General features: G+C 45.4%; 1 protein-coding gene across 1 annotated transcript; it reads left to right on the top strand.

The window, feature by feature from the left end:
- Positions 1-2884: 2884 nt before the first annotated feature.
- Positions 2885-5499, top strand: LOC123181391 (subtilisin-like protease 4). The gene has a single exon (XM_044593649.1). It carries the CDS (start codon positions 3091-3093, stop codon positions 5356-5358), a length of 2268 nt encoding a protein of 755 aa, XP_044449584.1. The 5' UTR covers positions 2885-3090; the 3' UTR covers positions 5359-5499.
- The last annotated feature ends 21587 nt before the right edge of the window (positions 5500-27086 follow it).

The raw sequence follows: 27086 nt of genomic DNA, 5'->3' as shown, positions 1-27086 counted from the left end.
GTACCACTCTGGTGCGGAACGTGCTCTGTTCGACCTACGAGGTCCAGTAGTAACTTAATCTGAAGTTTCATGATTATCATCAATAACTTCCTCTCTAGTTGGTGTAGGCATCACGGGAACGGATTTCTTTGACGAGCTACTTTCCAATTCGAGAGAAGGTACAATTACCTCATCGAGTTCTACTTTCCTCCCACTCACTTCTTTCGAGATAAACTCCTTCTCTAGAAAGTTTCCATTCTTGGCAACAAATATTTTGGCTTCGGATTTGTGGTAGAAGGTGTATCCAATTGTTTTCTTAGGGTACCCTATGAAGACGCACTTCTTCGATTTGGCTTTGACCTTATTAGGCTGAAGCTTAAGTGGTCTTCGGATTTGTGGTAGAAGGTGTATCCATTTGTTTTTTTGCGCGACTTCCACCAATGTGATTTCGTGATGAAATTTTGCATGTACAACAAACATTTGCGAAAGTATGCTACAAAAAAAATCAAATTTTTTTGAATTCTTTTTTATTTTACTGTTCACACCAGGAGCATTTGTTTCTGGGTGTAGAAAAATACTTTGGACGTTTTACAATATTTGCTAGAGTTGCTCTAAGACTACCCACAATGGGAGTAACATAGGTAGTAACATCACACATATCTAGATAATATAGATGATGTGGCAAGCAATAAATGAAGAAAGAGAGGCATGTGGTAACATAGCTAGTTACTACTAATGTGAGTAACATCACACATATCAAGACAATATGAGTCTATAGCCTAATAAATGAAGTGTTGTATGTTACCACACATACGTTACTCCCCACTATAGAGGTAGTAACATAGAGTAGTAACATGGGCATGTTACTACACTATGTTACTACTCATTGTGGCTAGTCTAAGACTACACACACTGAGAGTAACATAGATAGTAACATCACACATATCTAGATAAAATAGATGATGTGGCAAACAATAAATGAAGAAAGAGAGCCATGTGGTAACATAGCTAGTTACTACTAGTATGAGTAACATCACACATATCAAGGCATGATGAGTCTATAGCCTAATAAATGAAGTGTTACATGTTACCACACATATGTTACTCCCCACTATAAAGGTAGTAATATAGAGTAGTAACATGGACATGTTACTACCCATTGTGGCTAGTCTAAAGCAGAATCTTCTGAGGAGGAGGTAGCTCCTCGGTCTTGAGGATGCTGGTCCTGGCAACCATTTCCCCCATCGTTTTTGAGTTTTATAATGAAAATGACGCGCAACTATTGTTGCGTGTTCTTGAAAAAGATATCTGGCAGCAGAATCAACGGGCAGACCTAGTCTAAGTGGTCAGTGGCGTAGGTAGGCCATTAGTAGGTAAACCAACACACATCCATCCAGTGTGTTTGCATGATTGTGTGATTGATGATAATCTAGAGTTAGATCCGACGTGACCATGTATATGGAGTAATTTCCTATTCGATCTGCATGGCGCCGGCCGTTTCATGCGGGACTCAGGCAGGGCTTAACCGAGCCGTCGGCATCCGCTGATCCACATCATAGATGCGGTGGAGAATAAAGAAAATAATAATTAAGAGCAGGGGAAGAGGGTGATGGAATACAAGCTTTTTAGAAGTTGGCCTCGTTTTATCATCACAATTTCCCCGTATAATTGTGCTAGCATCCTCTCTTTTTTTCGGGTGAATTGTTCTAGCATCCTGTGCTCGTGTTTTTTCCATCATATACTATTACCAGGAATTTGGTATATCCACGGCGTGTGCGTCTCTGACATGCATGCCCTTCCGAGAGAAGTGGCCCGGTACTACTCGTACTATAAAATGGCGCGAGTATCTACGTTTGAGCGCTCCTACCAAGCGGACACGACGGCAGGACGGGTGCAGTGCACGCACGCTGGCGCCTTGGATACTTGCGCCACGGGCTACGTTTACACAAACTTTTACCGCCGACCCCGGCCCTGGAGCTATATATAGGAGTAGTATAGTAGGCGTAAGTTCAATCCTCGTGGGTCGGGCTAAAAGCGAAAGGTTAATCTGCTCGAGGCCTGCACATACGTACGCATTTCCATTTTCCGCGCTCGTGAGCACCAATGTCCGCATCCTAGAAGACGGTGCGCCCGTGCATTGGGGCAGTATGTTTGAGACTCTGCCCAAGGCGCTGCCAAACGAGCTCTGTGGCCTGTGGCTACCCCACGCCGCGTTGGAAACACGAATTTGTTACTTTTGTGCGACGGAGGATTGATTGTCCCTTGGTTTCTTCCGGTTCAAAATTCAAAATACGGGTGAGCGTTGCAGATGCGAGATGCGTCGTCGTCTGGGAGTGAACACGAATAAATGGTCATTATTATTCCATATTTCCGTGTTTATGGAGTTTTATTCCATGTTTCCATGAGGCATAAATGCCGGTCGTGCCGCCCTTCCCCAGATATGCGTGCGTGACCCCGGTCCTCTACCACCACCGGCATGCGTTTCTAGTCCCCCTACCGACCGACTCACCGGCAGGCGCTCGTCCACGTCGAGCACCCACCCTGTGCATACGCGCGTTCACGCCACCGTCGTCAAAAGGCGGGCCCTGTCTCTGCACGTGTCAACCGGTCATTGACCCTGATAGCGCCGCCGCCGCCCGTTCCACCGCACCGCCGTCCACCGGCACGGCGCGGCCACACAGGAAATATCTCCCCCCGGTTCACGAGCGTCGCAACCAAAGGTGGCACCGGAATCCGATTCCGACCGGGCCAGCTATCCCCATGCGCATCCAGGGGCACGGGACAGGGGTTGGAGGTCCCGCACGGACAGCAGTCAGCGGCACGTAGATCCACCGGGCCGCGGGCACAGTAGGAGCAGCAGTACTAGTACTGCGCCCCACCCGGATGCAATGAAACGCCATCATTTTACACCAGTGACGCAGCTGCGCGCCAGCGCCACTGCCCTCCAGCTCACAGCCAGTGCCACTGCTCCCCCATCACTCCACTCCCCCCTCTCCCTCACGCGACGCAGGCCTCGGCTGCCACCTTGCTGTATAAAGACGGGCTCGGCCCGAGCGAGCCGGAGCCCATCGTCGCCGCACCCACCGGCCCCACTCCACCTCGCCGCCGCCCATGGAGTCCCGGTGGGTCATCGCCTTCCTCCTCCTGTCCCTGCAGCCGCTGCTCGGCGCGTCGTACCTGCGGGCGAGGAAGAACTACATCGTGCACCTCGACCCGAGGGGCGGCCCCGTCGACTCCCTCGAGGAGTGGCACCGCTCCTTCCTCCCGCGGACGGCCGCGCCCGAATGGGAGGTGGAGCCGGACGGCGGCGCCGAGGACCACGGCCCGCGCATCATTTACTCGTACAGCGACGTCTTCACCGGCTTCGCCGCGCGGCTCACGGACGAGGAGGCCGAGGCGCTGAGGGCCACGGAGGGGTGCCTCAGGCTGTACCCGGAGGTGTTCTTGCCGCTCGCCACCACCCGCTCGCCCGGCTTCCTCGGCCTCCACCTCGGGAACGAGGGCTTCTGGAGCCGCTCCGGGTTCGGCCGAGGGGTGGTGATTGGCATCTTGGACACGGGGATCCTGCCCAGCCACCCTTCCTTCGGCGACGACGGCCTCGAGCCGCCGCCCAAGACCTGGAAGGGCACGTGCGAGTTCAAGGCCGTCGCCGGCGGCGGATGCAACAACAAGATCGTCGGGGCGCGCGCGTTCGGCAGCGCCGCCGTCAACTCGTCGGCGCCGCCGGTGGACGACGCGGGCCACGGCACGCACACGGCCAGCACGGCCGCGGGCAACTTCGTGGAGAACGCCAACGTCCGGGGCAACGCCGACGGCACGGCCTCGGGGATGGCGCCGCACGCGCACCTGGCGATATACAAGGTTTGCACTCGCAGCCGCTGCTCCATCATGGACATCATCGCTGGGCTGGACGCCGCCGTCAAGGACGGCGTCGACGTGCTGTCCTTCTCCATCGGCGCGCAGTCCGGGACGCAGTTCAACTACGACCCCATCGCCATCGCGGCGTTCCAGGCCATGGAGCGCGGCATCTTCGTCAGCTGCGCGGCGGGGAACGCGGGCCCGGACCCGGGCTCCGTCGGCAACGGGGCGCCTTGGATGCTCACCGTCGCGGCCGGCACCATGGACCGCGCGATACGCACCACCGTGAGGCTCGGCAACGGCGAGGAGTTCGACGGCGAGTCCCTGTTCCAGCCGGGCAACAACTCCGCCGCGAAGCCGCTTCCGCTCGTGTACCCCGGCGCCGACGGCTCCGAGACAAGCCGCGATTGCAGCGTGCTGCGCGGAGCCGAGGTGAGCGACAAGGTGGTGCTCTGCGAGAGCAGAGGCCTAAACGGCCGCATCGAGGCTGGCCAGACCGTGTCCGCGTACGGCGGCGTGGGCATGATCGTCATGAACAGAGCAGCCGAAGGGTACACTACCTTCGCCGACCCGCATGTCCTCCCTGCGTCGCACCTGAGCTACGATGCCGGGACCAAGATCGCGGCCTACATTAACTCCACGGCCAACCCGACGGCGAGCATCGCGTTCAAGGGCACAGTCATGGGCGCGCTGCCGGCGCCGGCCGTTACTTTCTTCTCGTCCCGAGGTCCGAGCAAGGCCAGCCCGGGCATCCTGAAGCCGGACATCACGGGGCCGGGCATGAACATACTCGCGGCGTGGGCGCCGAGCGAGTCGCACACGGAGTTCTCCGACGGGGGCGTCGGTCTCTCTTTCTTCGTGGAGTCTGGCACGTCCATGTCGACGCCGCACCTGAGCGGCATCGCCGCACTCATCAAGAGTCTGCACCCGGACTGGTCACCGGCGGCGATCAAATCGGCGATCATGACGACGTCGGACGCAGTGGACCGCACCGGCGTGCCCCTCAAGGACGAGCAGTACCGCCACGCCACCTTCTACGCCATGGGCGCGGGCTACGTCAACCCCGCGCTCGCCTTCGACCCGGGCCTAGTCTACGACCTCCACGCCGACGACTACCTCCCCTACCTCTGCGGCCTCGGCCTCGGCGACGAGGGCGTCACCGAGATCGCCCACCGCCCGGTCACCTGCGCCAACCTCAAGGCCACCACCGAGGCAGAGCTGAACTACCCGTCCCTCATCGTCAACCTGCTGGCCCAGCCGATCACGGTCAACCGCACGGTGACCAACGTCGGGAAGCCGAACTCCGTGTACACCGCCGTGGTGGACATGCCCAGAGACGTGTCGGTGACGGTGCAGCCGCCGATGCTGCGGTTCGCGGAGGCCAAGGAGAAGCAGAGCTTCACGGTGACGGTGCGGTGGGCGGGGCAGCCGAGCGTCGCCGGCGCCGAGGGCAACCTGAAGTGGGTCTCCGACGATCACATCGTGCGGAGCCCCATTGTGGTTCCACCCAAGGCCGCGTAGTAATTCTGCGACCGGCAGCATGTATAGCTAGCTAGCATCGGTAGGCTGCTGCGCTTCCATGGTTTTGCGCAGGTTGCATGCAAACTGGAGCGGTTTTGTTCTGTAAATAGCGCGAATCAATAAAAATGTGTCTCCAGAACATCTGGTCGTCCAAAAATGGAGGGAATCCATGCATGTGTTTCCTTTTTTATCTGAGGGTCAAGATTTGACATGAACTGCATGACTAGTTGACTACACTCACTGCAACCATGACGGTGGATCATGCAAACATCGGAAACGTCGAGGACGAATTATTTCCAACGTGTTCGGTGGCAACTTGCCTTTTCCTCGATGCCAACTCTATACTGCGGCAAGGCAAAGTGAGTGCTCATGGAAACACAGTCATTAGCATGTCCAGCAAAGCAAAGTGATGGTTCAATGCTCGTGGCAACATATATACTACCGTTTCCAGCATGTTAATTATCGGGAGCTTGGATAAAAGCAAGGCTTGGCGGTGCTGGTGAGCAATAAAGTACATATAGTTCCACTCCAGTGTTTTGATTGTGTTGCACATGGCTCCAGCAACTTATCTCCCACTGGTTCTCGCCGGCTCCAGGAAACTGTTTTGATTTGCATCTCTTCAGTTTACTGCACTCTTCAGTCTTTTTTGTTTTTGTTTGATCAAGTGAGTTTCCTCTTCGATTTTCAATATTAGAAACCACGATATCTGTTATAACTACTACTGGAACCAGCAAACAGGAAAATAAAAACAAATTGCACCTCTCCAGTCTAATGCCGATCAAATTACTTTCTCAGTAAGTTTTTGAATGTTGAAGATGATGTTGTGGACGTACAACCTATCGACCTTTAAATACATTTCTTTTAAACAAAAAATCAACCAACACATTTCCTTTTTTGCAACAACATTTCAATAAATTCCTTTTAAGCATAAAAACAATCAATATATTTCCTTTTCTGCAACAACATTTAAATACATTCCTTTTACACAACAAATCAATCAATGTATTTCCTTTTTAAACAACATTTAAATACATCCCTTTTAAACAAAACACCAATCAATATATTTCCTTTTTTAGGCCAACATTTAGATACGTCTCTTTTAAACATAAAATCAATCAATGTATTTCCTTTCCCTAAAAAAATCAATGTATTTCCTTTTTTGCACCAACAATTAAATACATTCCTTTTAAACGCAAAATCAATCAATGCATTTCCGTTTTTCTAACAACATTTAAATACATTTCTTCTAAACAATAGACCAATCAATATATTTCCTTTTTTGCACCAACAATTAAATACATTCCTTTTCAACATAAAATCAACCAATGTATTTCCTTTTTTGCACCAACAATTAAGTACATTCCTTTTAAACATAAAATCAATCAATGTATTTCCTTTTTTGCACCAACCTTTAAATAAATTCCTTTTAAACAAAAAAATCAATCAATTTATTTCCTTTTTGCACGAACGTTTAAATAAATTTCCTTTAAACAAAAAAACAATCAACGTATTTCCTTTTTGGCATTAACATTTAAACAAATTACTTTTAAACATAAAACCAATCAATTTATTTTACTTTTGCACCAACATTTAAATAAATTTCCTTTAAACAAAAAAAAGCAATCAGCGTATTTCCATTTTTGCATTAACATTTAAATAAATTACTTTGAAACATAAAATCAATAAATCTATTTCCTTTGATGTGAAAATTTAAGGATAAAAATATAAAGTAAATACTAAATGAAATTTTAAATAATCATCATGAAGTAGTTCCTTATGAAATAATATATAATAGTTGAGAAAGAAGATTTCAGAAAGCGTACCTTTAAATTAACCTGAGTCGGTTTTTCTATAATATAGGATAGGGATGAAAACGGAAGGAACTGAGTGTTATCATATCTTTTTTTCATATTCTTTTGCAGAAGCAGAAACGAATACAGAAACCTCGGAAATGAATACGGAAAGAGATACTACCAGAAATGGACAAGGAGCAAATACAGAGCGGACACAAAAACAGAAGTGGGCGTTGACTAAAATTTAAAAACCCCTTGAATCATAGATAAATACAAAAAAAGAAAAATTAAATGAATTGTTAACATGGCTACAAAATAATATGTTTATTTTAGTAACTTAGCGTAGTATTGTACTAGTATTGGACAATTGTGTATAGGTTCAAGTTGAGTGCATGTGTGGTAGGAGGCCTCAAATGATCCATTCTACTCATGTGTCATTGTGTGTTGTTTCCTGGTTGGGCTGCAAAGCTGCCATACGCCTACACCGTTCCATTTTTGCACATAAAAGAAATCCATTTCCACTTCCGTTTTGCAAATTTCCATTTCAATTTTCACATTTCCTGTCTGTTTCCATTTTTCCACCGGAAAAGCGGGAAGTCTCCACTCCATTTTCATCCCTAATATAGGATATATACACCTTGGGCAAGTGTTACCGAATCCTGCAGTCAAAATAGCGCAAATGACTTGGTTTTCTATTTATAATCCATAAAAACCGTTTTGGAACCAAAAAAATCCAATCACACAATTTGATTGTTTTTTTAGTCACCGTCATACAGAGATGAATGATGGGGCAAAAAGATGCACACTATTGTCTTTGTTGTATCTCCGTATGTTGTGGACCAGATGAAGAAACTTGAGGCCAGCTGGTCGACTGGCCGTCCGCTCAGGCCGTTGTTGAGGGCCGTGAACGTCGTAAAGACCTAGGCATAGTGAGCGAGCAACATATGGAAATGCCAAATGGAGCAAACCGCATGCATCAGCCAAATCTACAGCTAGTTTGAACAACAAAATGGCAAGGACAATAGAGATGGAGAAGTGAGGTATTTGTGGCTTGTGTGGAGCAAAACAGGCATGGACAGAAAGCGCAAGAAAATGGGAATGAGAAAGAATGGGTTTGGGCATTAGGAATCAGATGATCACATTAACTACACGTTAACTCTAACCAAATGGTTGGATATGGACTCGTGTTGGACGTCTAGAGTGGATCGGATAACGTCAAGACATATACAGATTATGTCGAAAGGTGATGTCAAGACATATACAGATTATGTCGAAAGGTGATGTCAAGACATTTACAGATTACACAAGAAGGTAGGATGATGTGGCTGCTTGAGAGTGCGCGGAAAAAATAGTTAATGATTATTTTGATAGGTTGCATGTGCATGAATAGTTAGTGGGAGCAAGCATGAAGAGTTAGTGGGAAAGTGCTTTTACATGATGATGTGGATAGGTTGCATGTCAAAATAAATAAGATAGAATTTATTTTAAAGACAATCAAAGTATTTCCTTTTCGACAACACCCTTTAAATAAATTCCTTTTAAACAGAAAAATCGATCAATATATTTCTTTTTTTGCAACAACATTTAAATAATCAATATATCAATCAATTTCTTAAGTTCAAATTTGCAACACTATTTAAATATATTTGAGTTTTTAAACTAAATTTCATAAGTTCAACAACATCTCAGCCCTATTTCACAATTTTTAACATCCAGTCAAAATTGTTCATACTACCAAACATCCTTAAAACCAATTTTTCCAAGTCGTAAGAATACATCTTAAGTTCATACTAGCATCATAGTTCTCATGTCTTAAGCATACATGTATCAACAGATCATAAGAAGCCACAATCTTAAGCATGCATAGTACATCACATCACAACCAGCTAATATAAATAATAACTACCTATTACATTCACTCCTCACAGATTGCATTGATCCTCTTGATCTTGCTCTCCTTCCCCTCTCTAGCCTTCAACAGGTCAGCTATTGCATATTTTAGCCTTTTCTTCTCCCACTTCACCACATCAATACCTTCACCTACATCTTCTTTCCAATTCCAGATCACTTCTGCCTAAGGTAGCCTAAATATGCTTCAACAATTCAACCTTCTTCTCCAGCTCCATGGCCTCCTTCTCAAACTTAGCTATCTTCATTTGTAACCTTCTCCTCTTCACATTCCTTCATAATCTTCTGGTAATTCTCCCCGTGGACCTGTTTCTCAATAGATTTGCAAAAAAAAATGGTAAGCTTAATGTTCAGCTGGTATTTCTCATCTAGCTGCTTCTTTTCTTCTCTATAAGCTTGGATGAGTCCTCTGCTTTAGCAAGATTGTCTATCTTGGTCTGCTCATACATACCCCAAACCTTCTTCGGTGCCTTTTTAGTGCATCTGGTCATTCTGAATCCACCCAATCCACAACACCACAGTTGCACTCTTTCTGGAAAAATCATATGCCTAAATTAAACACTCCACTAAATACAATGAGCAAAACTAGCTAAAATATTGTTATTTAGTTACCAGATCAGTTCCAACTGAGCATGTGTTCACTTTACAAATATATTATACAAAGCAATTTAAGAGTGCAATACAAAATTATATGTGCACAAAAATCTACAGTCAAATGCATATGTATGATGAATTGCTCTTAAGAAACTTTAACAGAGCGTGACTTTTATGAACTATACAAACATCGGTCTTTAGAGCATTTAGCATAGAATTTAAACATATCATTCAAACAAAGCTTGCTCTATAAATTGAAACTATGATCTATGTACAATTTCAGAACATGATCTATCGAGCATTTGAAATCTAGTTAACCCTACAAAAAAGCATGGCCTGTTGACAGAGTGGTATGAATACACAGAGAAATTTTAGAACTACACACTTGTATACAAAAGGAATTTTTATAAACAAAATTTATTTATTTTGTACACACTGACATTAAAATTGTTCACAATTTGTATAGGCTAAAACTTTCTTTACCATTTCTGTTGTACACACTATACTTGGTCACAAACTTGTAAGAATACAGGAAATGATTATACTTACTAACCCACTTAGCGCACCCAAAGAATCTCCTGCTGCTGGTCTGGCCTTGAAACGCAACCATCCTCTCATCGGGGTGCTTGTGAATGCAAAGGATGTTTCCATTCTCAACATCCATGTCTATAATTTTGGATGGACACTAGAGTAGCAACATGAAACAACCAGCTCAAAGATTCGAGTCAAATCAGAGGAAAAACGAAAATTCCATAATTCAGCAAACCCTAACCATAGTTCACTCACATCTCGCAGTAGTGCTCTTCCGAGAGCGGTGACAGAGATTCATCGGTCATTTCTCCATATGTCCAGGAGACCATGTCGGCGGAGAGAGTCAGTGGCTGCTGTTGGGAAACGCTGCATGAAAAAAAATCTACGCGCACGCAAGATCTATCAAGGAGATGCATAGCAATGAGAGGGGAGAGTGTGTCTACGTACCCTCGTAGACGTAAGCGGAAGCGTTTCATAATGCGGTTGATGTAGTCGAACTTTCTTCGCGATCCAACCGATCTAGTACCGAACGTACGACACCTCCACGTTCAGCACACGTTTAGCTCGGTGACGTCCCTCGCCTTCTTGATCCAGCAAGACATTGAGGTAGTAGATGAGTTTCGTCAGCACGACGGCATGGTGATGGTGATGGTGAAGTAATCTCCACAGGGCTTTGCCTAAGCACTATGAAAATATGACTGGTGGTGTAAACGGTGGAGGGGGGCGCCGCACACGGCTAGGCAATTGTCTGGTGTGTGCTAGGCGCCCCCTCCTCATATACATAGGTGGGAGGGAGAGGGGAGAGGCCAAGGGGCGCCCCAAGTAGGACCGAATCCTCCTTGGGCTGCTGCCCTTGGCCGTGCCCCCCCTTGCCATGTGAAAGAACATGCGGTGCTCCCATGTTTGGTTTTGGTAATTAATGACAATCTCTATGGACTAATGGTTGCCTTGAGTTATATTTGAAGGATTTGTCCATATGCATTTCTTTGGAGTCCATGTGTTGGTTTCAAGGAGTTTATGTGGTGACCAAGGTGCTATTAAGGAATTATCCAAAGATTGGTCATGTGAGTGTTGAGCTTATTGCAAGCATGTCTTGAAGAATAAGAAGATTGTGTGATCATTAATGTTTACCTTCAAGACATCATCAAAATAAAGAAAGTTGGAAAGATGCAAGGTTGATCAAGACTAAGTCAAGAGTGAATCAAGTTGATCAACTCACAAAGCATAGAAGATGTACCGAGAGGGATCAAGTGATCCCATGGTATGGTAAGCATTGTCCATTATGTTTTGTGTAGTAACCCATGGTCTATGTGAGAGTTCTTTGTGGGGTTAGGTTGCGGTGTGCAAGTTCAAGTGGAGCATCACGAAGAGATCAAATGCTTGAAGCTTGCCATCCATTGGGGTGTCAATGGACTTATGAAGATGTGCGGAAGAGTGGCTCACCCATAGTGGAGTATGGGGGAGCAATCAACTAGTCTTCATCGAGCCAACACAATCAAGAAAGGTGGTCCAACTTGAGGGAGTCAAGATCGTCATCATCTAGCTCAAGTGGACCATGCGCGGACTGAGGACATAACGGTTGGATTCGGGAGCCCCTATAAAAGGGGGTCTTCTTCCCCATAAAACCCGATCCCTTGAGCTCGTGTTCTTCCCCCATTGTTGACCTTCTTCGAGCTTGCTAACTCTCAATCCCTCCATGGATTCTTGCTAGTTTTGGGGGGGAAAGAGAGAGGAGATCTAGATCCACATTTCCACGAATCACTTTCTCCTCTATGTGAGGGAACCCTTTGGATCTAGATCTTGGAGTTCTTTGTGTTCTCTTCTTCGTTCTTCCTCTCATTTTCCTCCCTAGCATTAGTTGCGTCGGTGGGATTTGGGATAGAAGGACTTGGGCACTCCGTGTGCCCTTGCCATTGCATTTGGTGCATCGGTTTGAGTTCTCCACGGTGATACGTGCAAGTTACAAGTTGAGAAGCTTATTACTCTTGGGTGCTTGGTACCCTTGAGCTTGTTCCTCTTGGGTGCTTGGGCGTCCTAGACGGTTGGTGGTGTTCGGAGCTCAATCATTGTGGTGCAAAGCTCCGGGCAAGCGTCGCGGTCTCCAGTTAGGTTGTGGAGATCGCCCCGAGCAATTTGACGGGTACCCGTGACCACCCCCAAGGGTTGCCAAAGTGTACGGGTTCGGTGACCGCCCCCAAGGGTTGCCATTTTTACGGGTTCGGTGACCGCCCTCAAGGGTCCCTTAGTGGAATCACGGCATCTTGCATTGTGCGAGGGCGTGAGGAGATTACGGTGGCCCTAGTGGCTTCTTGGGGAGCATTGTGCCTCCACACCGCTCCAAACGGAGATTAGCATCCGCTAGGGTGTGAACTTTGGGATACATCGTCGTCTCCGCGTGCCTCGGTTATCTCTTACCCGAGCCCTTTCCTTATGCACTTTACTTTGTGATAGCCATATTGTTTCTTGTCATATATCTTGCTATCACCTAGTTATTTATCTTGCTTAGCATAAGTTGTTGGTGCACATAGGTGAGCCTAGTTGTTGTAGGTTTTGTGCTTGACAAATTAACCGCTAGGTTTATTCCGCATTTGTTCAAGCCTAAACCGTTATTATTTTAAAGCGCCTATTCACCCCCCCTCTAGGCGACATCCACGATCTTTCACCATGTTTGTCGGAGGGGAAGGAAGGGGGGAGAGAAGGAAGTGGGAATCCTAGTACGCACTTTCCTTTCCCTTTTCCCTTTTCCTTCTCCTCCTTAGGCCGGCCCATATGGGGGGCGCACCAGCCCCTTGTGGCTGGTCCATTTCCCCTCTTGGCCCATAAGGCCCATATCTTTTGCCGGGGGTGCCCGGAACAGCTTCCGGTGACCCGATAAGTACCCGGTACACCCGAAACACTTCCGGTGTCCAAATACTATTGTCCTATATATAAATATTTACTTCTCGACCATTTCGAGACTCCTCTTCATGTCCGTGATCTCATCCGGGACTCCAAACAACATTCGATCACCAAATCACATAACTCATATAATACTATATCGTCAACGAACGTTAAGCATGCGGACCCTACAGGTTCGGGAACTATGTAGACATGACCAAGACACCTCTCTGGTCAATAACCAATAGCGAAACCTGGATGCCCATATTGGTTCCTACATATTCTATGAAGATCTTTACCGGTCGAACCGTTATGACAACATACGTAATAGCCTTTGTCCATCGGTATGTTACTTGCCCAAGATTCGATTATCGGTATCTTCATACCTAGTTCAATCTCGTTACCGGCAAGTCTCTTTACTCGTTCCATAATACATCACCTCGTGACCAACTCCTTAGTCATTTGGTTGCAAGCTTATGATGTGTATTATATTACCGAGAGGGCCCAGAGATATCTCTCCGATACTCGGAGTGACAAATCCTAATCTTGATCTATGCCAACTCAACAAACACCTTCGAAGATACCTGTAGAGTATCTTTATGATCACCGAGTTACGTTGTGACGTTTGATAGCACACAAGGTATTCCTCCGGTATCCGGGAGTTGCATAATCTCATAGTCGAAGGAATATGTATTTGACATGAAGAAAGCAATAGCAATAAAAACTGAACGATCATTATGCTAAGCTACCGGATGGGTCTTGTCCATCACATCATTCTCCTAATGATGTGATCCTTTTATCAAATGACAACTCATGTCCATGGTTAGAAAACCTTAACCATCTTTGATCAACGAGCTAGTCTAGTAGAGGCTCACTAGGGACATGATGTTTGTTTATGTATTCACACATGTATTAAGGTTTCCAATCAATACAATTCTAGCATGAATAATAAACCTTTATCATGAATAAGGAAATATAAAATAACAACTTTATTATTGCCTCTAGGGCATATTTTCTTCAGCTACGGGGACGGGGGTGGGGGTGGGGGGAGGGGGGCTGTAACGATTCGGTTGATTCAAACCATGTAAAAGGAGCTCCGTTAACGACCGGCACTCCTGGCCATTTGCCTTTGCCGCATGTACCTGACAAGTGGGGCCGGGGTGTCAGATTCGCTGTCAAAACACGGTCAATTGACGGATCAGTGCTTTCGGCAACTCACTTACTCAAAAAAGGTGCTATCTACAAACTGTTAAGAAAACAGTGTTTTTTAATGCATGGCTAGCAAACGGTTGTGGCACCACACTCGGGATGCTCCGAGAGAAACCCTAGATCCGGGTCACCCGGATCGGACGATGACGTTGTCTTCGGTGCTATTCTTGCTCATGGAGACACTGTTTTGGAGCAATGGCTGGCTGGGGGGGGCAAGAGGAGGAGCGGTATTGCATCTACCGCAAGGCCGACAGCGGGTCTCGGCGGCGTGGCACACCGGAGTTTCGGCGACGAGCGTGTGTGGATGGATGCGTGCAGCAGTATGGCCTGGCGAGGTGAATGTGCTGATTGCTCCTGAAGATGGGACGGCGGAAGATGGCGGTGGCAGATCCAGAGCATGCGCATGCGCCGTGTGTTGCGGGTCAGTCAAACCGGATGGTGCTCTCGGCCCGATGCGGGGCAGCTGTGTGAGGCCACCGGATTAGATAGTGCGCATTCATGCGGTTCGGACACAATATCAAAAGTGTAGGTGTTGCGACTTTGTTCGCTAGATAGGAGGTTTCAAATTGATCTATGTATTCATGATCATGAATAATCCCCGCAAAAAAAAAGACTGTTGAATAATAATAAAGATGACTGTGTGCATTGACCGACATACGAGAAAATATTGTTGTTGACACTCCTCAAGTAGCAACTGCTGTTAGACTTCACGTTTTCTTCTGAAGTTGGACACTTCAGAATTCGAGCTAAAATGTGATGGCAGAACTTGAGCTGAAATGTGCCCCTGAACATAGTGTTTATGCACTGCCATACCTTGTCCTTACACTGCTCATAACCAGGAATCAGACATTAGATGCTGGCGAGCGCTGCCTCTACTAAGACTTCTTCTTTGCAGTAATAATAAAAGTACAATTTCAAATGTCCAAGACAGTGTTGGCCGGCCCCTATGGCAATCGGTTAATCTGTGCAGAACTGAGTGACTGATATAAAACCTTTCCCTGAATAATTTAGGTGAACGAGGTGGCACGAGCAAACACCAGTGCGCGTCAAACAGTCTCCTTTCCTTCAGAAAGATACATACACGATCTGAGCCTTGTGAAAGGGATGAGAAGATCATACCAACAGGACAGCACCGGCCGGATGCACGATCTGAGCAATAGCCTTTTAGCAGTTCAGTTGAAGAGAAAACATGAGATGCCCCACGACCTACTAGCTTCCTATCTTCGGCAAACACGGAGCATATGCCGATCTAAAGGAGGCGCCTAAAAGCAGCTGCGAAAAGTCGCCAATTATGGCAGGGGCCCGGATCCAGCTTGTTTGCTGATCCCGGTGCGCAGACAAATTGTTCCAGCTGCGCGTTTTCCTGCGCGCTAGTATCTTCCGTATCTGTGCCCTTTGTTCTCATCTCCGGAATGAATCAGTCGACTGTTGTGCATGTGAACATGTCTCTGTTCATTGTGGTTTTGCGTAAGTCACAGTTACAGAATTACAGATTGCATGCGAGTGTGGATCATGAACAGTAAAACCAAAGACATGTGCAGCCATCATGAAAGGAAAACCTAGGCATGTGCAGATGTGCTTCTCTTCTACCTATCCCTTCCACCTTATCTTCTACTCCGCTCCACAAGTCCAGATATCAACTTGCCCCGACTGCTCTTGCCTCTTGCAAGCGTACGGACGAATTTTGAGGCCATTGTGCTCCCATGAGCGAATACAGGTAAGTTTTTTTTCCTCGAATAACGTATCATTGCATTGATAGACGGAGAGAAAAAAGTACAGGGATGGGAATCATAGTCTCGTGCGCACGAATGGCGAGCCTATGAACCCAGGGGGAGCAGAAGGCGGGGGTTGCTCAGCCCCAACATTTACAAGGTCATGTTACAAAACGGTTCATGGCGAGCCCTCTAGCTCCTGCGGCAGCCCAGGAGCGAGCTTTCTCTTTGATTGCGGCGATCAGGGAAGAGGATGAAGGGGTAATCTTGTCGAAGATGATCGCGTTCCAGTGTCGCCAGAGGGACCAAGCAATGAGGGAGGCGATAGTGGCCAGCCCACACCTACGCGCAGCCGGGAGTAGAAGGATGGCTGCGGAGAGCCAAGCAAAGTAGTCGGTGGTGCCATCCGGCGCAGCCGTCGTTGGGGAACACCACGAGAGGATCTCGTGCCAGGTGATGCGCGCGAACACGCACCCCACCATGATGTGATGGAGTGTTTCGGGTTCCTGAGAGCAGAAGACACACGCTGGTTCGTGCGGCAGGTCTCGCCGGGCCAGGCGATCAGCAGACCAGCACCTGTTAAGGAAGGCGAGCCAGATGAAGAATTGGACCGAGGTGGGGGCACTTGTTTGCCAGGTGAGGCGCCAAAACTCGGAGTCCATGGGGCCGTGGAATAGGGCGCTGTAGCAGGAGGAGGCAGAGTAGATGCCATTGTCGGTCCATCACCAGCGAAGCAAGTCCGGTCGTGGGGCGAGCTCGACGAGCTGGAGGCGGCGCCATAGCCCCACATACTCGACGGCAGCAGCGGGGCCGAGGGGGCCCAGGATGTCGGATATCCAGCAGAGTTTAATTGTGCTCCGAGATATCCTAGATGCTAGTAGCATAGCAGATAGCCAAATACTGACTCCGTCCCATAATATAAGCTATGTTACCTTGCAAAATGATGTTATATTATGAGACGAAGAAAGTAGCACACTAGCACACCCGTGAAATATGGAATGAAATAAATGCCTTTTACCAACAACCGAAAACTACATCATTCGTCGTGTCAGCGACCCCGCTACTTTTTAATTTTTTTAGGCAAAGCGACCCCGCTACAGAATAGGTTGCTAACGGCCCAACGAGTCAGCCTGTTCGAGCAGTACAAGACAAGAAGAAGGCCGGCCCAACACGCAAATTCCCAGTTCGCTCGCTCGGTTGGATGGCAAATCCTATTCGGCGCTGCAGGCGCCGGTTAACGTGCATTTCGTTAACGGGCGCCTGCAGCGCACACCACCTCCCGCCAGATGGCTCGGCCCGTTTAACCTTTCTTCTCATTTCTTAAATCGCAAAAACAATGCCCTCCTGCTGATTCTGAGCTAGAGACCTCCCTCGTATTACCACCCTATGTTTACCAACCCGCCACTATATCGGATATGCTTAGAATCAACGTTTCACTTCTTTTATTCCTTCCTTTTTTTTCTTTTTTTCTTTTTCTTTTTCTATTTTCCTTTTTCTTTTTATGTTTTGATGTACTTTTTTCAAATTCGACTAACTTTTTACAAATTTGATGAACGTCTTTCTAATTTGATGAACTTTTTTGTCAAATCCGCTGAACTTTAATTCAGATTCAATGAACTTTTTTCAAATTCGATGATTTTTTTTTCAGATTCGATGAACTTTTTTCAATTGTGATGAATTTTTTTTCAAATTCGATGAACTTTTTTCAAAATTGATGAACTTTTTTTAAAATTGATGAACTTTTTTTCATATTCGATGGATTTTTTTAGATTTGATGAACTTTTTTGAATTATGACGAACTTTTTTCAAATTCGATGAACTTTTTTGTAAAATCGATGAAATTTTTTCAAATCAAATGAACTTTTATTAAAGATCAATGAATTCTTTTCCTTTTTTGTGAGGTTTATCTTTTAAATTCGTCAACCTTTTTTTAACCGATGAACTTTTCTTGTGAATGATTTTTTTATTTCCTATTTTTTTTAAACATAGACATATTTTTTGAACAGTTCATGGTCAACTGGCCAGATCGGTGAATTGATGAAACTTTTTTTCATATGAGTGAACTTGTTTTCTTTCAAATAGCGCCACTAGAATAGTTCTTAAGTTGTGCGCGCTGGCATCAATCATTAGTAGGTGAGTGGTGCAGTGGTATGTGAACTCTTGCGTGAGAGGTGCGGCCTGAGTTCGATTCCCCACCCACTAGTTCTCCTGCGAGCGCCAGTTCGCTTCAGGGCGCTTAAGGCGCTGACTAGGAGCTCCCCGGTTGGATCGGTTGATTTTAAAAAAAGTTTGACATGTTAACCGTTTGACCGTTCACCATTTGGCTGTTTGACACTTGACTGGTGACTTCTACAGAAAAGTTCATCAAATTGAAAAAGGACCTTGTTTTTTTTCTAAGATAATGAATTCGAAAAAATTTTATAAATTCGAAAAAGTTTGCGATGTTGGAAGAAGTTTGCAAATTTGGAAAAAAGTTCATGGATCTGAAAATTTTCAAGAATTTTATAAAAAAGTTCGTTACGGGCCGGCCCACTAGTTCTCCTGCGAGCGCCAGTTCGCTTCAGGGCGCTTAAGGCGCTGAGTAGGAGCTCCCCGGTTGGATCGGTTGATTCTAAAAAAAAGTTTGACATGTTAGCCGTTTGACCGTTCACCATTTGGCTGTTTGACACTTGACTGATGACTTCTACAGAAAAGTTCATCAAATTGAAAAAGGACCGTGTTTTTTTTCTAAGATAATGAATTCGAAAAAAGTTTATAAATTCAAAAAAGTTCGCGATGTTGGAAGAAGTTTGCAAATTTGGAAGAAAGTTCATGGATCTGAAAATTTTCAAGAATTTTATAAAATATTCATGAATCTGGAAAAAGTTCATGGGTCTGAAAAATGTTTTCAAAATCGAGAAAAAAATCATGAATTTGAAAAAAAAACGACCTGGAAAGAACCCAGAGAAAACCCGCCTCAGAGAAAACATGTGGAACCATCTAGAAGGTTTTCAAAGCTAGTGTGAAAAAGCCTACATGGGCCCGCTCATATAGGAACTATCGTACAGGAGTCTACTATTATCGTTAGCTGCCGCAGTCGAGCGAGATTGCTAAAAAAACGACGTGCTTGGTAAATGGGCTGACCCACGTAATGTTCGTCACGTTTTCTATTTCTTAATTACTTTTTTTATATTTCTGAAATGGAAAAATATTATATTAAAATAAAAATGCATCCATTTCAAAAATAATAATAATGTATGTTTATTGTTAATTAATGTATATTGCTTTCCTCACCCAAATATCGCCATACTGGACCAAAATATTACATTGTTCAAAAAAAAAATTATAATATTGCTATACATCTAAATCCGATGCATTAATGGACCAAAATATAATATTGTTCAAAAAAATCCCATATATCTTTCTCAGAACAACCACCATACATATCTATCATGATATTTTCATAGCCGTTCTGAGATATATCGTCATGCAACATCCATATGAATGATATGATCATTGCAACTACACGTGTGCTAAATGGAACCGAACTAGGTGTTTCACCTGGACAAGTCTGAGTTTCAGGTACTAGGCCGAGGGGTGCTCATTAAACGAGAACATATCAGGTTCTATGATCTTTCCCATGCTACCATGCTACGGAGCAATGGCAGACGTTGGAGTAGAAAGGAAGGGACATGATATAATGGACGGTGTTCTTTTGTCTAAAAATCCCTATAAGATGCTCCACGTCTCAGATTTATACTGCTCCATCGCACCGTTTGTTCTGTTTAGATCCATCTGAAAATTTATTACTGATGGCATACATTTTTTTGGGGGGAAATCACATCCATGGCACCCTGTACTCCACGGCCACAGCCGCAATGTTACAGTCCCCGTACGAGTCGTTGATATCTATCTCCGCATCATGTGAAACCGCCACAAGAGTTGTCGATCTAAAATCCATGTCGCCTGCAACCTTAGATTTGAGTAACATGGACATGATTGGGGAACCAGGGGAGAAACAAACACCAACCTGGAACCCCAAGCGAAAATAGAAAATTCACATCTGCGCTTGATTGGTCGCTTTTCCTAGTCTTCGTCGTTGCTCGAAGAGAGCAGTCTGGTAAAAGGAGCTAGAATCGGGAAGGACGTGAAATGAGAAGAAAAATAAATCCGGGAGTGCTGATGTATATGTCCCATGGATCAGGACTTCCCTTCACAATAACTCAGTTTTTAAAGGGGGTTTCCAACTCTATTAGATAAGGGGATGCTCCTGCACTGACCTTGTTTATTCGAAGTTGATCCAACGATTGCCATTGTTCTGTATCACAGTAGCAAGGCACAGGGGATATGTTCTCCTTATTAAACATCCCACAAATGGTCAGCACACTCAGTCTTGGATCAATATAGCAAGAAATGGGTCCTAGTGTGGCTCAAGTGAAAGAAAACACCAATGCATACCATGCATGGCTTCCCACCTTTGCCTTCCTAACTTACTAGCACATTTCAATGTTGGGGATATCGCTTATCGGGAACTTACCGATCGACCCAAAATAAGAAATAAATCGATCGGTTTATCAGCATATCGGCCGATTTATCTTATCGGTCAAACACTGGTAAGCGATAAATCAGGCCATTAGAAAATCGGTCGATATCTTGAATAGTAATTCATAGCATAACATAAAAAATAGAGAGAGTGTATCAGAGCCAAGTTAAACTACCCACCAATAATATGATATAAATATAAGTAGTAACGACATCGGAGAGAGGGGTTGCCTTGACAGGCTCACTGACGCTAGCAGAACAACCTCCTAGGGACACCGTTTAGCAAGACACTCAACGAGGCCGATCACATGACGATGCAAACCCACTTGATCCAATGGGTGGTAAAACTCATGTGGCGAAGAACCCGCAAGAGAAAAGGCCAGAACGTTGTAACAAGTGCCTTGGCTATGTTCTTCTTCAATAGGAGCATCTAGAAGCAATGAGCGGGAATGTCGAAGTAAATGACCACGAGTAGCCTCATCAACCCCCCATGGTATTTCAAGACATCGGGGCTAGCTGCGTCCCTCATACCTCCAAGATGAACGACCATCTTCTTGGGTCGGCTGGTCCGAGCGCCCGGTTTCTAGAAGGCGGCGGAACCCCAGAAGGCGGCCACGGGAGGGGGGGGGGACTCCTGGCAGGCGGCCCCTTTGTTGGGGAACGTAGTAATTTCAAAAAATTCCTACGCACACGCAAGATCATGGTGATGCATAGCAACAAGAGGGAAGAGTGTTGTCCACGTACCCTCGTAGACCGAAAGCGGAAGCGTTATGAAGACGCGGTTGATGTAGTCGTACGTCTTCACGATCGACCGATCCTAGTACCGAACGCACGACACCTCCGCGACCTGCACAGGTTCAGCTCGGTGACGTCCCACGAACTCGCGATCCAGTAGAGCTTCGTCAGCACAACGGCGTGATGACGGTGATGATGAAGCTACCGGCGCAGGGCTTCGCCTAAGCACTTCTACGATATGACCGAGGTGGATTATGGTGGAGGGGGGCACCGCACACGGCTAAGACATCAGTGATCAACTTGTGTGTCTATGGGGTGCCCCGCTCCCCCGTATATAAAGGAGTGGAGGAGGGGGAGGGCCGGCCCTCTATGGCGCGCCCCATCGGGAGTCCTACTCCCACCGGGAGTAGGATCCCCCCCTTCCCTAGTTGGACTAGGAGTGGAAGGAAGGGGGAGGAAGGAGGAAGGAAAGGGGGGGGGGTCGGCCCCCCTCCTAATTTGGATTGGGCTTGGGGGGTGTGCTCCCTCCTTTGCTCCCTTCTCCTCTCTCCCACTATGGCCCAATAAGGTCCATATACCTCCCGGGGGGTTCCGGTAACCTCCCGGTACTTCGGTATATTCCCGATCTCACCCGGAACCTTTCCAATGTCCAAATATAGTCGTCCAATATAGCGATCTTTATGTCTCGACCATTTCGAGACTCCTTGTCATGTCCGTGATCATATCCGGGACTCCGAACTACCTTCGGTACATCAAAACTCATAAACTCATAATACCGATCGTCACCGAACATTAAGCGTGCGGACCCCACGGGTTCGAGAACTATGTAGACATGACCGAGACTCATCTCCGGTCAATAACCAATAGTGGAACCTGGATGCTCATATTGGTTCCTACATATTCTACGAAGATCTTTATCGGTCAAACTGCATAACAACATACGTTGGTCCCTTTGTCATCGGTATGTTACTTTCCCGAGATTCGATCGTCGGTATTTCAATACCTAGTTCAATCTCGTTACCGGCAAGTCTCTTTACTCGTTCCATAATGCATCATCCCGCAACTAACTCATTAGTTACATTGCTTGCAAGGCTTATAGTGATGTGCATTACCGAGAGGGCCCAGAGATACCTCTCCGACAATCGGAGTGAAAAATCCTAATCTTGATCTATGCCAACTCAACAAGTACCATCGGAGACACCTGTAGAGCACCTTTATAATCACCCAGTTACGTTGTGACGTTTGGTAGCACACAAAGTGTTCCTCCGGTATTCGGGAGTTGCATAATCTCATAGTCATAGGAACATGTATAAGTCATGAAGAAAGCAATAGCAATATACTAAACGATCAAATGCTAAGCTAACGGAATGGGTCAAGTCAATCACATCATTCTCTAATGATGTGATCCCGTTAATCAAATGACAACTCATGTCTATAGTTAGGAAACATAACCATCTTTGATTCAACGAGCTAGTCAAGTAGAGGCATACTAGTGACACTCTGTTTGTCTATGTATTCACACATGTACTAAGTTTCCAGTTAATACAATTCTAGCATGAATAATAAACATTTATCATGATATAAGGAAATATAAATAACAACTTTATTATTGCCTCTAGGGCATATTTCCTTCAGTCTCCCACTTGCACTAGAGTCAGTAATCTAGATTACACAGTAATGATTCTAACACCCATGGAGTCTTGGTGTTGATCATGTTTTGCTCGTGAGAGAGGCTTAGTCAACGGGTCTGCAACATTCAGATCCGTATGTATCTTGCAAATCTCTATGTCTCCCTCCTCGACTTGATCGCGGATGGAATTGAAGCGTCTCTTGATGTGCTTGGTTCTCTTGTGAAATCTGGATTCCTTTGCCAAGGCAATTGCACCAGTATTGCCACAAAAGATTTTCATTGGACCCGATGCACTAGGTATGACACCTAGATCGGATATGAACTCCTTCATCCAGACTCCTTCATTTGCTGCTTCCGAAGCGGCTATGTACTCCGCTTCACACGTAAATCCCGCCACGATGCTTTGTTTAGAATTGCACCAACTGACAGCTCCACCGTTCAATATAAATACCTATCCGGTTTGTGACTTAGAGTCATCCGGATCAGTGTCAAAGCTTGCATCAATGTAACCATTTACGATGAGCTCTTTGTCACCTCCATAAACGAGAAACATATCCTTAGTCCGTTTTAGGTATTTCAGGATGTTCTTGACCGCTGTCCAGTGATCCACTCCTGGATTACTTTGGTACCTCCCTGCTAAACTAATAGCAAGGCACGCATCAGGTCTGGTACACAGCATTGCATACATGATAGAGCCTATGGTTGAAGCATAGGGAACACCTTTCATTTTCTCTCTATCTTCTGCAATGGTCGGGCATTGAGTCCGACTCAATTTCACACCTTGTAACACAGGCAAGAACCCTTTCTTTGCTTGATCCATTTTGAACTTCTTCAAAACTTTATCAAGGTATGTGCTTTGTGAAAGTCCAATTAAGCGTCTCGACCTATCTCTATAGATCTTGATGCCCAATATATAAGCATCTTCACCGAGGTCTTTCATTGAAGAACTCTTATTTAAGTATCCTTTTATGCTATCCAGAAATTCTATATCATTTCCAATCAACAATATGTCATCCGCATATAATATTAGAAATGCTATAGAGCTCCCACTCACTTTCTTGTAAATACAGGCTTCTCCAAAAGTCTGTATAAAACCATATGCTTTGATCACACTATCAAAATGTTTATTCCAACTCCGAGATGCCTGCACCAGTCCATAAATGGATCGCTGGAGCTTCCACACTTTGTTAGCATCCTTTGGATCGATAACCTTCAGGTTGCATCATATACAACTCTTCTTCCAGAAATCCATTCAGGAATGCAGTCTTTACATCCATTTGCCAAATTTCATAATCATAAAATGCGGCAATTGCTAACATGATTCGGACGGACTTAAGCATCGCTACGGGTAAGAAGGTCTCATCGTAGTCAACTCCTTGAACTTGTTGAAAACCTTTCACAACAAGTCGAGCTTTGTAGACAGTAACATTACCGTCAGCGTCAGTCTTCTTCTTGAAGATCCATTTATTCTCGATGGCTTGCCGATCATCGGGTAAGTCAACCAAAGTCCACACTTTGTTCTCATACATGGATCCCATCTCAGATTTCATGGCCTCAAGCCATTTTGCGGAATCTGGGCTCGTCATCGCTTCCTCATAGTTCGTAGGTTCGTCATGGTCAAGTAACATGACCTCCAGAACAGGATTACCGTACCACTCTGGTGCGGATCTTACTCTGGTTGACCTACGAGGTTCAGTAGTAACTTGATCTGAAGTTACATGATCATCATCATCAGCTTCCTCACTAATTGGTGTAGGAGTCACAGAAACAGATTTCTGTGATGAACTACTTTCCAATAAGGGAGCAGGTACAGTTACCTCATCAAGTTCTACTTTCCTCCCACTCACTTCTTTCGAGAGAAACTCCTTCTCTAGAAAGGGTCCATTTTTAGCAACGAATGTCTTGCCTTCGGATCTGTGATAGAAGGTGTACCCAAATATCTCCTTTGGGTATCCTATGAAGACACATTTCTCTGATTTGGGTTTGAGCTTATCAGGTTGAAGCTTTTTCACATAAGCATCGCTGCCCCAAACTTTAAGAAACGACAACTTTGGTTTCTTGCCAAACCACAGTTCATAAGGTGTCGTCTCAACGGATTTATATGGTGCCCTATTTAACCTGAATGTAGCCGTCTCTAAAGCACAACCCCAAAACGATAGTGGTAAATCAGTAAGAGACATCATAGATCGCACCATATCTAGTAAAGTACGATTACGACATTCGGACACACCATTACATTGTGGTGTTCCGGGTGGCATGAGTTGCGAAACTATTCCGCATTGTTTCAAATGAAGACCAAACTCGTAACTCAAATATTCTCCTCCACGATCAGATCGTAGAAACTTTATTTTTCTTGTTACGATGATTTTCCACTTCACTCTGAAATTCTTTGAACTTTTCAAACGTTTCAGACTTATGTTTCATTAAGTAGATATACCCATATCTGCTCAAATCATCTGTGAAGGTGAGAAAATAACGATACCCGCCGCGAGCCTCAACATTCATCGGACCACATACATCAGTATGTATGATTTCCAAGAAATCTGTTGCTCGCTCCATTGTTCCGGAGAACGGCGTTTTAGTCATCTTGCCCATGAGGCATGGTTCGCAAGTACCAAGTGATTCATAATCAAGTGATTCCAAAAGTCCATCAGAATGGAGTTTCTTCATGCGCTTTACACCAATATGACCTAAACGGCAGTGCCACAAATAAGTTGCACTATCATTATCAACTCTACATATTTTGGCTTCAATATTATGAATATGTGTATCACTACTATCGAGATTCAATATAAATAGACCACTCTTCAAGGGTGCATGACCATAAAATATACTCATATAAATAGAACAACCATTATTCTCTGATTTAAATGAATAACCGTCTGGCATCAAACAAGATCCAGATATAATGTTCATGCTCAACGCTGGCACCAAATAACAATTATTCAGGTCTAAAACTAATCCCGAAGGTAGATGTAGAGGTAGCGTGCCGATCACGATCACATCGACTTTGGAACCATTTCCCTCGCGCATTGTCACCTCGTCCTTAGCCAATCTTCGCTTAATCCGTAGTCCCTGTTTCGAGTTGCAAATATTAGCAACAGAACCAGTATCAAATACCCAGGTGCTACTGCGAGCATTAGTAAGGTACACATCAATAACATGTATACCACATATACCTTTGTTCACCTTGCCATCCTTCTTATCCGCCAAATACTTGGGGTAGTTCCACTTCCAGTGACCAGTCCCTTTGCGGTAGAAGCACTCAGTCTCAGGCTTAGGTCCAGACTTGGGTTTCTTCACTTGAGCAGCAACTTGCTTGCCGTTCTTCTTGAAGTTCCCCTTCTTCCCTATACCCTTTTTCTTAAAACTGGTGGTCTTGTTGACCATCAACACTTGATGCTCCTTCTTGATTTCTACCTCCGCAGCCTTTAGCATCGCGAAGAGCTCGGGAATTGTCCTATCCATCCCTTGCATGTTATAGTTCATCACGAAGCTCTTGTAGCTTGGTGGCAGTGATTGAAGAATTCTGTCAATGACACTATCATCCGGAAGATTAAATCCCAGTTGAATCAAGTGATTGTTATACCTAGACATTTTGAGTATATGCTCACTGACAGAACTATTCTCCTCCATCTTGCAGCTGTAGAACTTATTGGAGACTTCATATCTCTCAATCCGGGCATTTGCTTGAAATATTAACTTCAACTCCTGGAACATCTCATATGCTCCATGACGTTCAAAACGTCGTTGAAGTCCCGGTTCTAAGCCGTAAAGCATGGCACACTGAACTATCGAGTAGTCATCTGCTTTGCTCTGCCAGACGTTCATAACATCTGGCGTTGCTCCTGCAGCGGGTTTGGCACCTAGCGGTGCTTCCAGGACGTAATTCGTTTGTGCAGCAATGAGGATAATCCTCAAGTTATCGACCCAGTCCGTGTAGTTGCTACCATCATCTTTCAACTTAGCTTTCTCTAGGAACGCATTAAAATTCAAAGGAACAGTAGCACGGGCCATTGATCTACAACAACATAGACATGCAAAATACTATCAGGTACTAAGTCCATGATAAATTGAAGTTCAATTAATCATATTACTTAAGAACTCCCACTTAGATAGACATCCCTCTAATCATCTAAGTGATCACGTGATCCAAATCAACTAAACCATGTCCGATCATCACGTGAGATGGAGTAGTTTTCAATGGTGAACATCACT

The sequence above is a fragment of the Triticum aestivum genome, chromosome 1D, assembly GCF_018294505.1.
Source record: "Triticum aestivum cultivar Chinese Spring chromosome 1D, IWGSC CS RefSeq v2.1, whole genome shotgun sequence".
NCBI lineage: Eukaryota > Viridiplantae > Streptophyta > Magnoliopsida > Poales > Poaceae > Triticum > Triticum aestivum.
The sequence above is the reverse complement of the archived record's forward strand: the minus strand, read 5'-3'. Positions and strand labels throughout refer to the sequence as shown.